The 15,996-nt window shown below is 44.0% G+C and overlaps 1 protein-coding gene across 3 annotated transcripts in view; it reads left to right on the forward strand.

The window, feature by feature from the left end:
- Positions 1-15,996, forward strand: part of PIGR (polymeric immunoglobulin receptor) — a 28,798-nt gene that overhangs the window by 10,432 nt on the left and 2,370 nt on the right. For all 3 annotated transcript variants that reach the window (XM_021002945.2, XM_021002946.2, XM_021002944.2), the window contains exons 2-9: positions 2,197-2,274; positions 3,499-3,843; positions 6,268-6,927; positions 7,902-8,228; positions 10,629-10,946; positions 13,113-13,215; positions 13,909-14,030; positions 15,528-15,656. In XM_021002945.2, the coding sequence (XP_020858604.1) occupies positions 2,235-2,274; positions 3,499-3,843; positions 6,268-6,927; positions 7,902-8,228; positions 10,629-10,946; positions 13,113-13,215; positions 13,909-14,030; positions 15,528-15,656 (2,044 nt within the window). In that variant the 5' untranslated portion in view covers positions 2,197-2,234. The remainder of the gene's footprint in view (positions 1-2,196; positions 2,275-3,498; positions 3,844-6,267; positions 6,928-7,901; positions 8,229-10,628; positions 10,947-13,112; positions 13,216-13,908; positions 14,031-15,527; positions 15,657-15,996) is intronic.

Consider the following 15,996-nt stretch of genomic DNA (forward strand, 5'->3'; position numbering starts at 1 on the left):
CCATTGTGTAAAGATTGGCTTGGCTAAGATTCATCAATCTCAATCACCACTTTGATCCCCAGTGATATTTTTTTAGCTACAACTTTCAAAGTATTACCCACCAAAGTCACTGAAAAGTTGTGAATTGCACTGATGTCATAAGTAGCTATACCCACAGGTTCATAGGATCCTAAATCTGGAGGGGAGCTTTGAAACCATCTAGTTCAACCCCTTCATTTTGCAGATGGGAAAACTGAGGCCCAGTGAGAGTCTGATTTGCCCAAAGTCACACAGGTCATTATTGTTTGTTGTTGTTCAGTCATTTCAGTCATGTCTGACTCTTCATGACCCCATTTGAGGTTGTTGGGGTTTTTTTGTCAAAGATACTGGAGTGATTTGCCATTTCTCTCTCCAGCTCATTTTATGGATGAGGAAACCGAGGCAAACAGGATTAAGTGACTTGCCCAGTGCCACACAGCTAGAAAATATCTGAGGGCAGATCTGAATTCAGGAAAATGAGTCTTCTGACTTCAGGCCTGGTACTCTCTACCTAGCTGCCCCAAGTGTCTCCAGTACTAAGCATCAAAGATGGAAATTGAACCCAGGTCTTCTGACACTGTACCATGATAACTCCTTATCCTGGTCCTATGAACTATTGAGCCATTCATTAATGAATTAATTAGGTATTCTCTAAGATAGCTTCCTACCCTGAAATTCTATGTTTCTATGTTCCTTCCCCCAGAAGGCTTTAAGAAGAAATAAGTCAAGGTCACTTCTATAATATGCTTAGCCTTGGGCTAGGCACTGTGGGGTCAAGGAAAGGGGAAAAAGGACCTAAAAGGATCATGAGGCACAACTTTGACCCTCAAAACATTTATGGCGCTAGAGATTTAAAACAAGAAATTTCCTTAGGAGCCATGTAGTCCAATTTCTACATTTTATTCACAAGAAGTTCCAAGAAATTAAGTGACTTACCCAAGGTACGTAAGTGACAAAGGTGAGATTTTAACCCAGCTTCCTTGCTTCTAGAACCTACACACTTTCCATTGTACCATGACACCTCCAGAGTTAGGAAGAAAGAACACATTTATAGAGATGCTTCATTACTTCCAAAGATTTAGGATTTCATCAGTGGGGGTGCCTTTCTTCTGACACAAAGCAGCACCTGTCCCAGCTTTAGTTGACAGTTTTCATGAGTTGCTGCAGCCAAAATGATTCATCCCTTTGGTTGCCAATCTCCTGGTGATGAGGTTCTGCTCTTTTAGCTAAGTTGGTTCTCTGATAATGAATACATAGCCCATCACTGAACTACTTGTGGCCTCGAACCCTACCTGGAAAAGCCTAGGTCAGTGCCATTCCCAAAACATGCATTAAGTGCCTACCATGTGCTAGCTAGGGCAGCTAGATGGTACAGTGAATGGGGTATAGGACCTAGAATCAGGAAGAACTGAATTCAAATCTGGCCTCAGATATTTACTAGCTGTGTGACCCTGGGCAAGTCACTTCACCCTGTTTGCCTCAGTTTCCTCACCTGCAAAATGAGCTGGAGAAGGAAATGCCAAACCACTCCAGTAATTTTGTCAGGAAAACTCCAAATGGGGTCACAAAGAGTTGGATATCACTGAACAACAAAAATTATTAAGTGATTAAATAGTAACTCACATGTTATATAAAGTGATTTGAGACCTCTACAAAAAAAGTGCTACAAAGGGCAGCTAGGTGGTGCAGTGGATAGAGCACTGGCCCTGAAGTCAGGAGGACCTGAGTTCAAATCTGACCTCAGACCAAAACACTTGACACTTACTAGCTGTGTGACCCTGGGCAAGTCACTTAACCCCAATTGCCTAAAAAAAAAAGTGCTACAGAAATCTGAAGAATTATTTGTAACAGTCAATAAACATTTATTAAGCACCTACTATATGCCAGGCACTGTGCTAAGTTCTGGGGATACAAATAAGAAAAAGAAAGATAGTCCCTATTCTCAAGGAGCTCATAATCTAATGAGGGAAGATAACACACAAGAAGAAGCAGAGAAGGGAAAGGAGCAGGGAATGAAGAGATGGCTGGTCTGACAGCCCTTCTTTCAGTGGAGGTCCTGGGAGGAAATAAGTATGTCACCACAGAAACACTCCTGACATCTTCTCAATCCCTCATTCCCTCCAGCAAAGGCCTCTAGAACCAAGGGCATTTCCTATTCTTGGAACAATTGTCTTCCAGGTTCTCAGATCAGAAGTGAAATCTCGGTAGCAGCTGCAATGGCTTTCTTCCTTGCCTGCCTGCTTGCTGTCCTCCCTGGTGAGTACAAGGAGACCCACTTCCACCCCCGTGTCCTGGACACACTTTCCTTCCAACCTTGAAAGTGGACGTTTCCCCAAGTATACATCAGTGATCTGTCATACTGGAGAAATACAGAGAAGCCACTTCTATCCTCCTCTTGTACGATAAATGTCATACCTGGAATGGACGTTGCATACCTAAGAATTAGTAGAGGCCATGAAGCTTTGGGTTTTTTTTGGGGGGGAGGGAGGGTGTTGTGAAGGGGGTGGGAATGGTGGTGGGACTTCAGAGCAGGGTGTTCAGGTGGAGAACAGGGAGAAGAAACACCCTCTTCCAAAGCCACTGGATCTAGTGAAGAGTCTTAGCTGGGAGTGAGGAGACTAGGCTTTCTAATAGTCAATCAACCAATCAGCTGACAATGATTTATTAAGCCCTTACTCGGTACCAAGCACTGTGCTAGGTACTGGCGACATAAAGGCAGAAAAGGAAACAATCTCAGCTCTCAAGAAAGTTATATTCTATCGGAGGAGTTAGCATGTAGATCCCTAAGTATGGATGGAATAAGTGCAAAGTAACTAAATCAAGGCAGTTGAGGAGAGAGGGAATGAGTACTTGGCAAAGGCAGGAAAAGTTTTATGAAAAGTAATATGGAAATACGTTATCTATAACTTCATATGTGTAATGGGTGTCATATTTCTTGCCTTCTCAATGGGTAGGGGAGAGGATGGAGGGAGAAAGAGAATTTGGAACTGAAAATAAAAATTAAATAAAATTTAAAAAGCAAAGAAAGGTTTCACGTAGAAGGTGGTGCTGAAGCTGAGTCTTGAAGAGAATGAGGAATTCCGAGGCAAAGGTCCCAATTCTATCACTTTGTAATCATAGGTAAGTTATTTGTTCTCTATGGTTCTCAGTTTTCTCATCTGTGAAATGGGAATGACCTGCCTTACCTAGAAGACAATGATTTTCTAAGGATGAAATGAAACAATTAAAGAATGGAGTGCTGTGAAAGTTAAAACATGATACATCCGAAGTGTATTGGTATTATTTTTGCAATTTTTATTAGTAAATCGTTTTGCATGGGGCATAGGCTGGTAGAAGTAGTGAATTATATAACTATGACAAATTAGAGCTGGCTTTTTACTCACCTGGAAGAGAGGCTGGTTTCACGGTTGGTGGGGGCCACCGCACTTAGACTTCACTTTGCACAGTCCTCAATGTATTCCTCTCCCTTTTTCCCCACAGTGGTTTCTATGAAGAGTCCCATATTTGGCCCCAAGGAGGTGGTGGGCGTGCAAGGCGAGTCTGTCTCCATCCAGTGCTTCTACCCCCCCACCTCAGTCAATCGGCATTCCCGCAAATACTTCTGTGTTCAGACTCTAAGGGGCTTCTGTGATACCATAGTCTCCTCAAATGGTTTCGTCTCCGAGAGATTTAGTGGGAGAGCCAACCTCATCAATTTCCCAGGGAATGGCTCCTTTTTAATACAGATTTCACAGCTGAAGAAAGAAGACACTGGGCTCTACAAGTGTGGTGTGGGCATAAGTAGTCGGGGTCTGTCCTTTGACATCACCTTGGAGGTGGGCCAGGGTAAGCACCAAGAATTCTTCTGCCTCTGGGGCACAGGATGAGGGAGCCACTTTAGGCTGTGGTAGGACAGATTTAAATGAAAAAACAAATAAAAACTTCCAAAGAACAAGGTATGTAAGACACTGTCATGGATGTCTTGCCTAGCACAGCCGTGAAATCTCCTTCTAAGGGATCTCTACAAAGAAGAGACGAGGATGGGTCAGGTGTGATCCTGCCTGGACACAAAGGAATGGACAAGATAGCTGCTCTAGTTTCCCTTCAAGCCTATGAGATTACTGTATAAGTCTCACTGGCCTAAAATAATTTGGCATAATATACCTCTCCTTACCTCCTCTTCATTGGGTTTCCCAAGGCCTCTGTGGCTGGGAACATTAGAGACACATGGGCCTTATTCTTGTCTTAGGGAGGTATCATAGAGTACTGGGAAAACATGTCGCTTGAGTCAAAAGATTTAATCCTCATACTGTGCAGGTCTCAACCTCTCAGAGACTCAGTGACCTCCTCTGTAAAGAAAGGATGAGAATTATTTACATCACCCACTTCACAAGAGTGTTGTGAACTAAGAGCTTTCTAAATCTGAAACCACAGTAACAATGTGAATTTCCATTCTAATTGTCTGTGGAACTTTGAGGAAGGCACTAACATTTTTGCCACTTAAATTTCCCTTTGGTTTAATACCTTGCGTGCCCAGAAGGCCCCTGTAGATTTCACATGTCACGTATCTCACATTGTCACTCATTAGCCTGTATTGGTTCCCTAGCAGTGATCAAGAAGGTGAATGATAAGATGCAGAAAAGGACAGTTTGGATTGGAATGGTGGGAGGGAAGACTGAAAAGTAGTCTATCTGGAGCTTGGAGCATTGCTACCGAGGGCAGGCTAAGCTGAAATGCTCAAATGAAGGGTCTGGGACAGGCTCAGGATATTATAAGGAGTCTGAGGAGGTGAGGGAACTGGAAGACGGTTTATAGGGGACTCAAAGATAAACTTCATCTATTTGAGAATCTGGCTTGGAACCTGCCCTTTCTGTAAACAATGATCTAGGCTGGTCTTTGTGACAGTGTGATCTAGAGTAGGTTATGCTATCTTTCCCAGCTGCATATTAACTGGATTTATGGGTAACGTGAAAGCTGAAGGGGATGGTTAATATGGGGATTGAAAGGAAGGTTCCTCACCCCCCCACCCCCAATCTCAAAGAATTAGAATAGTGGTTGAAGCTAATAAGATGAAATTTAATACTCAAATATATAAATATCCTCCATGGGGGATCAAAGTTCAATTGTACAAGCCCTTGTCGTGTAGTGGAAAGAATATTAGGATTAGAATCAGACGGACTGGGTTAGAATCTCAGTTCTACCAGTTAGTAGCAGGGTGACTCTGGCAAATGACTTTGCCTCTATAACCCTCAGGCTCTTTTTCTGTGAAATGAGGAGGTCAAAGTAGTTAGCCTCTTACAACCCTTGTGCTCTAAATCTTGGGACTCTATTTAGCAGTGGTGAGGTTTGGGGTAACCTTTAAAACAGCAGTTTCTATAGTGGGATCAGAAGCCAGACTGCTAGAAATTGAGGGGTGAATGAGTGGGGAGAAACGTCAATTAATAAGTGAAGATGATTTTTTGTAAGAGATATATAAAATAATAGTTTGAGGCAATGGAAAGATCAGGTGAAATTTTGTGTGTGTGTGTGTGTGTGTGTGTGTGTGTGTGTGTGTGTGTGTGTGTGTGCAATTGGGGTTAAGTGACTTGTCCAGAGTCACACAGCTAGTGAGTGTTATGTGTCTGAGGCCAGATTTGAACTCAGGTCCTCCTGGCTCCAGGGCCAGTGCTCTATTCCCTGTGCCACCTAGCTGGCCCAAGGTGAAAACTTTTTGAAGATAGATAAGTCCTCAGTATGGGCAGCTAGGTGATGCAGTGGATAGGGTGCTGGGCCTGGAGTCAGGAAGGCTCATTTTCCTGAGTTCAAATCTGGCCTGAGACACTTACTAGCTGTGTGACCCTGGGCAAGTCACTTAACTCTGTTTGCCTTAGTTTTCTCATCTGTAAAATGAGCTGGAGAAGGGAATGGCAAACCACTCCAGTATCTTTGCTGAGAAAACCCCCAAATGGGGTCACAAAGAATTGGATATGACTGAAAAAACAACTGAACCGAGCTGGTTTTTTTGAGGAGGAAGTACAGAGAAAGAGTCAGCAGATAGGGAGGAACTGGAATTCTCAATCACTGGAGGTCCCTAATTATAGGTTTTTTGGGGAATGTAGTAGAGAGGAATAATGCTTTGGGCAAGAGTTGGATTAGATGACTTCCGATGTTTTTTCCAACTCTCAAATTCTGATTCTTTGGAGTGGGGGGAAGGGGTTGGTGTCAGAATTTTATTGGGCACTTAAACTCTTCTCTTATTCCTTCCGGACTCCTACCCATTCTATCCTGCAGGTTCCGATCTCTCTAACGACACTGAGGTCATCATCACTGAAGTGGGTGAAACAGTATCCATCAACTGCCCTTTCCAGGAACAGAATGCACAGAACAGGAAATTCTTATGCAAGCAGGATGGAGAGAGCTGTGCACTGGTCATTGATTCTAATGAAAAAGTGGGCCCTGACTATACAGGAAGAGTCCGCTTAGAGATCACTGCCACCAGCAGTAATTTCTTTGTGGTTACCATCAGCCAGATCAACAGGGAAGATGTAGGGTTGTATATCTGTGGGGTCGGGGAGGACGATGCCTCTGAAATTGAGAAGACTGTTGACTTAAAGTTGCTGGAGGCTGAACCTGAACTGGTCTATGCTGAACAAGGGGGGTCAGTGACCTTGAACTGTGCCCTGGGAAGCACAGTGGCAAGTGTGCCTAAGTTTCTGTGCCAGATTAGGGCAAACAAGACTTGTGACTTGGTCATCAACAGCCTGGGATTTACAAATAATGCCACTCATGGAAGGATCCTGTTTACCCCTGCAACTGAGCCTGGATCTTTCAGCATCACAATCATGCAAGTGAGGAGAAAGGATGCAGGTCTATACTACTGTGGTGCCCAGGAAAATGGTCAGCCGTCTGAAGAAGGGCCAATTCGAGCTCTACAGCTCTTTGTCTCTGAAGGTGATTCATGGGAAAATTGAGGCAGAGAGGGAAGAGGCCAGACAAGTGATATTTCTCCTCAACCTCCATGTACCAATGTCTAAAATTTCCAGGGTCCAAGACATAGAAAGCTTGGTTCCTGTCTTCAGGGAATCTTTTGTCTCCCTCTTTTTGGCCACTATCTCCACTTAGTTTCTCTCCACAAATAACTGGAAGATTTCAGTCTTCCTATTTTGTCCCTCCTTTGCAATTGTGCTAAGAGATTTGGTAACAAAGGAGGAAAGTCACCGGCTAAAACAGACCTAAGAGATTACATATGATTTCAGTGGCCCAAGTTCTCCCTGTTTCCAATGGCAGAAACCATCAGAAGGGTGAATCTGAGAATTCTAAAACCATAGCAGGACCCAGTGGAGCCCATACTATCTCCCTCCCTACTTGCTAAATTAGACTGTATCTTTGTCTTGTACACTTGTGTGTAGGGTGGGAGTGATGGGGAAGACTGAGAATGTGGGTGGCAGTGAAGAAACTAGGTTATCTTACTCTTATACTTCTCCTGGTAAGTTAACTGTCTCTCTCGATTAGTTTAATGTCTCTCCCCCTCTCAGTCAAGGCTCTTCCTTCTTAATAACAATATTTTTAGGAAGCCAGAGGATGAAGATTTTTATCTTATGTTGATGTGACTTTTAACTGCATCTAAATCTTGGGGATGAGGTGAGGGAAGGGAAGGAAAATGCCCAGGTTATTTAATTAAGATGGTGGGTGCTGACTTCTCCAAACATTTTGGGAAACTTTGGTTTTAATCCTCTGCTAAGTGGAGCTAGGAGTTGTTTCAATTCTCAGTCTGCTTGGAGGTTGGTGAGGGAAAAACAATGCAAACAGAAGGAGGAAACTAGCAGTAAGTCATCTTAGATCATGGGGAAAAAAGTAACTCTAGGACTGTGTGAGATTACGACAATGCTGAGATCCCTCCAGTCAGCCTCTGTCTGTGCTTTCAGAGACCACTGTCCCCAAGAGTCCTTTGGTGGTAAAAGGTGCACCTGGTGGCTCTGTGTCAGTAACCTGCCACTACGACCCCAAAAAGAACAACACTCTGAAGTACTGGTGCAAGTGGAAGGACAGCAACCACTGTGCTAAGCTGGTAGACAATTTGGGAACGGTGAATGAGTCCTATGAGGGAAGAGTGGCCTTGTTGGACCAACCAGAGAATGGCATCTTCATTGTTATACTCAACCAGCTGACCCCTCAAGATGCAGGCTACTACTGGTGTCTCAGCAGTGGGGAGCACAACAGGAAGTCTACTGTGAAGATTGATATCATCGATGGTAGGAACTGGGTCAAGGGCAAGGGGAGAGGTAATATGGAGTTTGTGGACAGGCTCTATCCAGGGACCATTCCACAGGGCCAGGCATTAATGCTCAGAATCACACCACATTGGCTATTTCTTCTTCCACATATATTTTGACAATCTCCCTACCCTTCCACCCCAATCAAAATTCCAAATTAAGGTTTCCTCCCTTCAATTCCATGGCAGAAAATAATCCTAGGCAGGGGAAGTGGATAGGACAATCCAAGTTTCCAGGGAATGTCTCTGTATAAGACACAGTCTTCTTCTACACTCTGAGGCTCAACACTTAAGTACCCCGCTAAACCAGCAGAGAACATCGTTCCTCATTCGTTCTACAAGAATCTTTTCCCAATCCTTGTTAATGCCATTGTCTTCCCTCTGTTGATAATCTCCAGAATATCTGTACATAGTTGTTTGGATACCATCTCCCTTATTAGACTATGACCTCCGTGAGAGCAGGGCCTAGTTGTTTTTTTTTTCCTTTGTATATACCTCGACATAGTGCCTGGTAGATAGAAGGTGCTTAATAAATGTTTGTTGACTGGCTGACTGACCATTGAAGTAATAATTTTTACCCAAACAGACCAACCAGTCTTCTGTATTAACTAAAAAGATCTGAAAGGGAGCAAAAGTACATTGATGTCAATGCATCCATTCCATATGACCCAGTTCTGTGGATGTCCAGGAAGTCAATGTCAGTGGTGATAAAATGCTTGAATATCATTATTATTTATATATTGTCTACAATGTCATGAGAGGCAGCACAATGTAGTACTAGGACTGTTAAGTCTGGTGAAGTACCATATGTCTGCCATTAGAGAACCAGCCTTGTTAAATGCAGAAAAGCTCATCTCTAGAAAGCTGACCACTAGATAAGGGTGGAATGAGGAGTTGGCCATAGCAATTAATGAAAAATGTTTAGTAAGGTTTAGAGGGGTCCTATTTTATTATTAGCTGAGGAAGTACCCACACTGATGCAATATCCCTAAAACCTCAAAGTCATTTTATTTGAATGTCTATTATATATTGTATAATTATCTCCAAACTCCACGGCTCATAATGGCTTAGAGGTGACCCTGGAGTTTGTTTCACAGGCTGTTCCAGGAGTACCCAGGTTCTGATACACCAATCATGAGTAGGCTCAATAAGGTTGCACACACGACTTGGTTCAATTCTTCTCATGCCCACTGGTTACATCTACAGTCATTGATGCTATAGGTGTCCTCTTCTTCCTTTTGGGTGAAGAGACCAAGTCTAACCAGGCTCCCTCAATAGTAAATAGCATATTTATCTTAATAATAATGATTCTATCACTTACTGGCTGTGCAATCTTAGGTAAGATGTTTAGCTCCTATGAACCTCAATTTTCTTATTCATAAAATGAGAATAACAATAACTTCTTGCATATTTCATAATAGGGTTGGGGTGAGGAAGAATCACTCAGCCAATGACAATGTATCAAGTATCTATTATGTGCCATGCACTGTGCTAGACATGCTCAAATTGACTTCCTATTCCTCTTCGGCAAAAGCAAGAGTTTGGGTTCTTACTCAGGCTGACCTCCAAAAAACATAAAAATGAAACAGTTCCAAGCCCTTGAGCAGTTTACATTCTATTGAAATAAGATAACAAATATGAAGACATTTCCTAACCTGAAAGTACACTAATAAATCTAAGCTCTCGTTAATATAATAACTAGCCTAGCTCAGTAAATCAATCAACTAATATTCATTAAAAAAAATTGTTAGTCACTGTGCTAAATGCTGGGGATACAAAGAAAGGTAAAACCACAGTTCCTGCCCTCAGGAAGCTTATATTCTTACAGAACAGACAATATGCAAATAACTGTATATCTAGGATATTTCCAATATTAGTGGAAAGTATTCACAGACAGGAGACATTAGCAGTAAGGGGAGGAAGGAGACTGGGAAAGGTCTCCTGCTGAGCGTAAGATTTGAGTCTTGAAGGAAGCCAAGAGAAACTAAGAGAAAGCGTTAAGGGGGCAGGGCATTCCAGGTATGGATGACAACTAATGAAAAAACAAGCAGTCTGGAGGCGGGGCATTGTGTTTCAGGAACAGCGAAAAGGCCCGTGTCATTGGATTATAGAACATAAGGGTAGTAAGACTCAGAAGACTGGAAAGATAGAAAGGGGCCAGGTTGAGGATGGCTTTAAAACCCAAGCAGAGAAATTTCTATTTGATCCTGGAGAGCCATGGGAATTTATTGAGTAGGAGGGTGCCGTGGTCAGACCACCCTTCAGCTCATCACTGTCACGAGCGGCAGGGGCCTTAGATTCTTCTTCTGTATGGCCTTCCCTCCTGATGCCCTTCCTCTCACCACCCCATCATCACCTTGGCCTTCTGCTTTGTTCCCAGGTCAATCACGCTTAATAGCGCCAGAAACTGCCACAGCCCAGCTGGGGCAGTCTCTCACCATCCCCTGCCACTTTGACTGCAAGTTTTCTTCCTATGAGAAATACTGGTGCAAATGGAGCAACCAGGGATGTGAGACCCTGCCCACCCAGGAGGAGGGTAACAGCCAAGCCTTTGTGGACTGCGATCAAAACAGCAGGATTGTTTCTGTCACCCTGAACTCTGTCACAAGAGCCGATGAAGGGTGGTATTGGTGTGGTGTGAAGCAGGGCCAGAACTATGGGCCGACAATTGCAGTTAGTGTGTCTGTGGAGGAAGAGGGTGAGTCTTGTATGGAGAGGAGAACCCAGGCATCCAGGCAATGCCCAGAGTTCTAGTCTGGGCCACCCCCTTAGCTCTTGAACCTCCCTTCCTTCCTTCCTTCCTTCTTCCTTCCTTCTTCCTTCCTTCCTTCCTTCTCTCTCTCTCTCTCTCTCTCTCTCTCTCTCTCTCTCTCTCTCTCTCCCCCTCCCCTCCTCTCTCCTCTCCCTCTCTCTCTCTCTCTCTCTCTCTCTCTCTCTCTCTCTCTCTCTCTCTCTCTCTCTCTCTCTCCTTCTCTCTCTGTCTCTTTCATGCTTAGCGCTTAGTGTCCTACATGCTCTCTCATTCATTTGCCCATTCATTCATCCATTCATTCAGCACTTTGATGCACTAATTACATTCAAGGTACTTTGACAGTTGCTTGACTATCAGTGTAATGAGAAGAGTAGTGAATATGGAGTCAGAAGCCATGGGTTCAAATCCTACACCTGGAGCTTATTAACTGGCTGACATTGGGCAAGTCACTTTTCCTATCGAGACTTCTATCTTCTCATCTGTAGAATGAGGATGTGAAACAGAGGATCTTTAATCTGGGATCCCACAAAACCTTTTTGTCAATAGTGTGAGATGAAAGTGAAAGTCTCTCCATGGAAGCAGGGGGGTGGAGGTGGACTGTGCCCTTTAAGGTCTAATGACTCAGCTGTGTCAGCTGGGAGATGGCTCTGAAATCACACCATGAAGAGGAAAGTTAAACCTGGCTGACCTGGTCCCCAGCTCTCTAACCGTGTCAGAGGCACTCCTTGGGAGTTGTTCCAAGTATGTGCTTATTGCCAAACTACCACCAGAGGGCAGCATTTCCAGACCTATTCACCACCCCCCCCCCAAAGACGAGTTCTAGAACTTTGTGGCTTGGAAAGGACCTTTTGATTCTTTGGAGAAACTGTCCTCAACACAGGCATAGGAAGAGACTTAAAAAGGGGCTTGGAGGATAATATTGAAATAAGGTTTAATAGGGAGAGACAGTTTCAAACAAGCTAGAGGGGACTTTTTATTCCTCTTTAGCTAGACCCCTCCGTTTTTCTCACTGGAGTGGACCCATGATAGAAAGAGTGTGGGAAGAGTAAAGGATTTGGAGTCATAGGTCCTGGGTTCAAATTCAGCATCTGTCACTTACTCTAGTTGAGAAAGTTACCTGTGCAACTTTTGGGCAAATCACTGAATCTCTCTGGGGCCCAGTTTCCTCATCTTTAAGATGAGGGTGTTGGACTAGACAGGCCCTGAGGTCCCTTCAAAGCCTAGAGCTATGACCCCACAATCCCTCTAACCCACTATTAACTCTCAGAGCATTGACTGAAGCACCTCAAAGACCCCAAATAGGTTCCCTGATCCCTGAGACTCAGATGCGTCTCTTCTCAAACTTTAATGTAAATTCTTCCAGGCTTATCCACAAATGTGGTAGATTTGAGAAGAGAGCACTGCTGCTTACATGACCTGCAATTCAATGACCACCCAGCAAACATTTCTCAAGCACCTGGTGCCACTTCAGGTGCTGTGCTAGGCACTTTGGACATACAAAGATGAACATAGCTCCTTCAAGAAACTCAAGCTGCCTACATGAGCCCAAATAAGGTAGAACATGATGAGAGGCAAAAGAGGGATCTCAAGGATCCAGGAGCTCTGAAAAATTGGACAAGGAAGAAATCACTTTTAGCCAGAGAGAAATCAGGGAAGGCTTCAAAGGGAGGTTACACTTGAGCTGGGCTCTGAAGGAAGAGGAAGAATTCAACAAGTGAAGATGACTTGCTGGAATGAGCTGAGAAGCAGGGAGTGCATGGTCAGATGGGGCCTGGTTAGCAATCCAGTTTGCCTGGAGCATAGTAGAGTGCCCAAAGACTGCATAAGGGGGATGGAACTCAACTTGTCGTCTTAAATACCAGGCTGAGGAATCTGTATTGTATTCTGTAGGCAATTAGGAGCCACTAAAGGTGACCCTAACTTCTATTAGCCTTGCTCCTGATAGGGAATCAGTAAAATGAGGAGACTGGATCCTAAATGATCTCTCAGGTTTCTGCCAGCTCTGACAGTCTTGAGTCTGTGATCTTATTGGGGTTCTTTCAAAGCTGAGAGTGACCATTGTTTTTCCTTCTGTACAACCTATAACCCATGACCAACTCTGTTCTGCCTCAGGCTTCAGCAATGATGTCCAGCCAACCAATGTTGTGTTAAATGAAGATGCTGTGCAGCCTGAAGTCAGAGGCAAAAATATTGAAGTGCCTACAGATTCGGGAAGGTCAGCAAATTCCTTTTCTTTTCTTTTTTTTAATAGGGGCAGGTTACTCTGGAGCAGGTCCCAGGCAGGATAACAGGAAGGGACCATGCTCTCTTGAGGAATTCCTCAGCTTCATGGCTTGAATATGCAAAAGTTTGAAGCTATACCCATGGTCTTGTTCCTTGCTTTAGAGGGTCCTTTTCTGAAAGCACAGAAGCCCTAATTATGTCCCACCTGGTACCCTACCCCTAATTGGGAATTTTTCAGTTCTTAGGAGAAGGAAGGGATTCAGAATGTAGAGATAGTACAACCCTCATTCAAGCCAAGCCATCAGAGAAAGTGGGGACCAGAGTTAAAATCAGACCTCTGGAGTAATGGCTGCACGGAGAAGCAAAAATCACTCATTTTGGAGTCTAGAGATCTGGCTTTGATTTCCAGCTATGCCATTACCTATATAGATGACCTTCACCCCTCTGGGCTTCAGTATTCTCTAGAAGTGGAGTTGGACCAGGGGAATCCTTAAGATTTGACTCTTAAGATCTATTTAATATGCTCTCAAAGTCTCAACAAGCTTTGGGAGATAGAAGAAGTCTAACCTCCAACCTGTCTTCCAGTCAGCTTGGAACACCTCCTATTTCCACTATTCCTTTCTCTGTATTGCCAACCTCCTCATCCCCCCCTGCCCAACTTGTCTTTCTGCCTTTCTCATTCCAGCACTGAGGAACACAACGGAGGCTCCAACGTTCTGGTCTCCACCCTAGTGCCTGTGGCGCTAGTGTTAGCCGTGGGTGCAGTGGCATTAGGAGTGATCAAATCCCGACGCTGGAGGTACAGTGGTGAGTTCACCATTTCGGTTCCCAATAACCTAACACACAAACTCTTCTGCACTAACGGATAGAAAGGATTGAGCAAAGATAGAATAAAATGGACAGATTTCACTTTCTCTCTTTAGCCTAGTCTTATTAAGAAGCACGGGTATGAACAGTTCCGATAACTGAAATAGAACACTCTGGGGCAGGTGGGGGAACTACACATGGCTATAGGGCTGCAGGTTCCCCACCCCTGGTCTAGGGTAAAAAACCTTGAGATAGGAGACTTGGGAGTCTAGGTTCTGCTACTAACTGTAATAACCCTGAGGCAAGACACTTAACTGGTCATGGCCTCAGTTTGCCCCACATGCCAAATGAATATAATAACACCCGTCCTCAAAGAGTTGCTCTAAGTATCAAAACAGATAATGCATGTGAATGTACTTTTAAAAGTTATGAAGACCTATAAGTGCCAAGCATTATTGACTCTCAATTACCTGAAAGAGGGCACCCAGCCTAGGAATCAGGAAGATCTGGGATCGAGTGCTGCCCCAGACACATACATACTAACTGTGTGATTCTTGGCAAATTTCGTAACTGCTAAGTGCCTCAGGTTAGTTTCAAATACTGAAGAGTTTGCCAGTTTGTACAGGCAAAGAGTGCTTTCATTGGGATTTCTCTCTACTTAATCAATCAATCAATAAGGATTTATGCCCTGTTCCAGGCATGTTGCTAGGCTCTGGGCATACAAATATAAAACTGGAAACAGTACTTGCCCTCCAGGATCTTCCATTTTGCTAGAAGAAACAGCCTGTATGTGTGTAAATATTTACCAACAAATACAAACTGCTATTTGGAGGAGGAGGTGGCATTCTGGTAGGATGGGGTATTCTTCTCATAGGAGGGGGCATTTGAGCTGGGGTTTGAAGGAAGCTAGGGATTCTGAGTTGGATGTGAAGAAGGAGAACATTTCAAGCAGGGGGCACAGCCTGTGCAGAGGCCCAAAAGTGAGAGACGGGACATCAATGTGTAAAAGAAGAGAGAAAAGGTCAGTTTAGCTGGATTCCAGAGACTTAAGCTCACAGGTCACTCCTAAAAAAAAAAACCTCTGATTACAGAGGGGACAGAGATACAATTATCATGCAAAGATCATTTCTGTTCAACTTGGGAATGTAGTCAGACCCTCACCCCATCCTACCTCTGGCTGTGGCATACAGTTCCCAGTGTTTAATTTTGAATCTCCTAGTGTTTTTGAAACAGCTAGGTGATCCAGTGTACCAGACATAGAGTCAGGAAGACTTGAGCACACATCTGACTTCAGACACTTATTAGCGGTGTGATATTGAGCAAGTAACGTAACGTCTGTTTGCCTCAGTTTCCCCAACTGTAAAATGGGGATGATAATAGCACTTAGCCCCCAGGGTGGTTGTGAGGATGATATATGTTAAGTGCTTTGGAAACCTTATCTATTATTATTACCCTTCTCCTCTGCCTCCCCACATGTAATTGTTCTTCCTTGGACAGATCGAATTTCAGTTGGAAGCTACAGAACTGACCTCAGCATGTCAGAATTAGAGCATAACCCCAGGCAGTTTGGAGCCAATGACAACTTGGACATTTCTATTCAGGAGTCTACTCTAGGAGGAGAAAATGGTATGACCTTCCACCCAAGGGAGCCTTCAGGAGGGTGCTTTAGTTCTCTGTGGGAGGACAGATCCAGGAGGGGAGTGTGTCGAAGAGGCAACCTGGTCTGAGGCAAGCTGGGATTGTAGATTCCGAATCAGAGAACCTGGGTTTTGAATACCAATTCTGCCACTGAGTCCTTGTGTGGCCATGGACAAGTCACTGAACCTCACTGGGCTCTACCCTGTTCCAGCTCTGGATGGGATGTTTCCCAACTGTAAAATGAAAGGGTTGAACTAGACCCTTTCAGGCATTGTGCCTGAAGCTAATTATTTCTAGCTCTAAAATAGGGCAAGAATATTAGCCTTGG

Source organism: Phascolarctos cinereus, unplaced genomic scaffold, assembly GCF_003287225.1.
Source record: "Phascolarctos cinereus isolate Bilbo 61053 unplaced genomic scaffold, phaCin_HiC Scaffold_5;HRSCAF=322, whole genome shotgun sequence".
NCBI lineage: Eukaryota > Metazoa > Chordata > Mammalia > Diprotodontia > Phascolarctidae > Phascolarctos > Phascolarctos cinereus.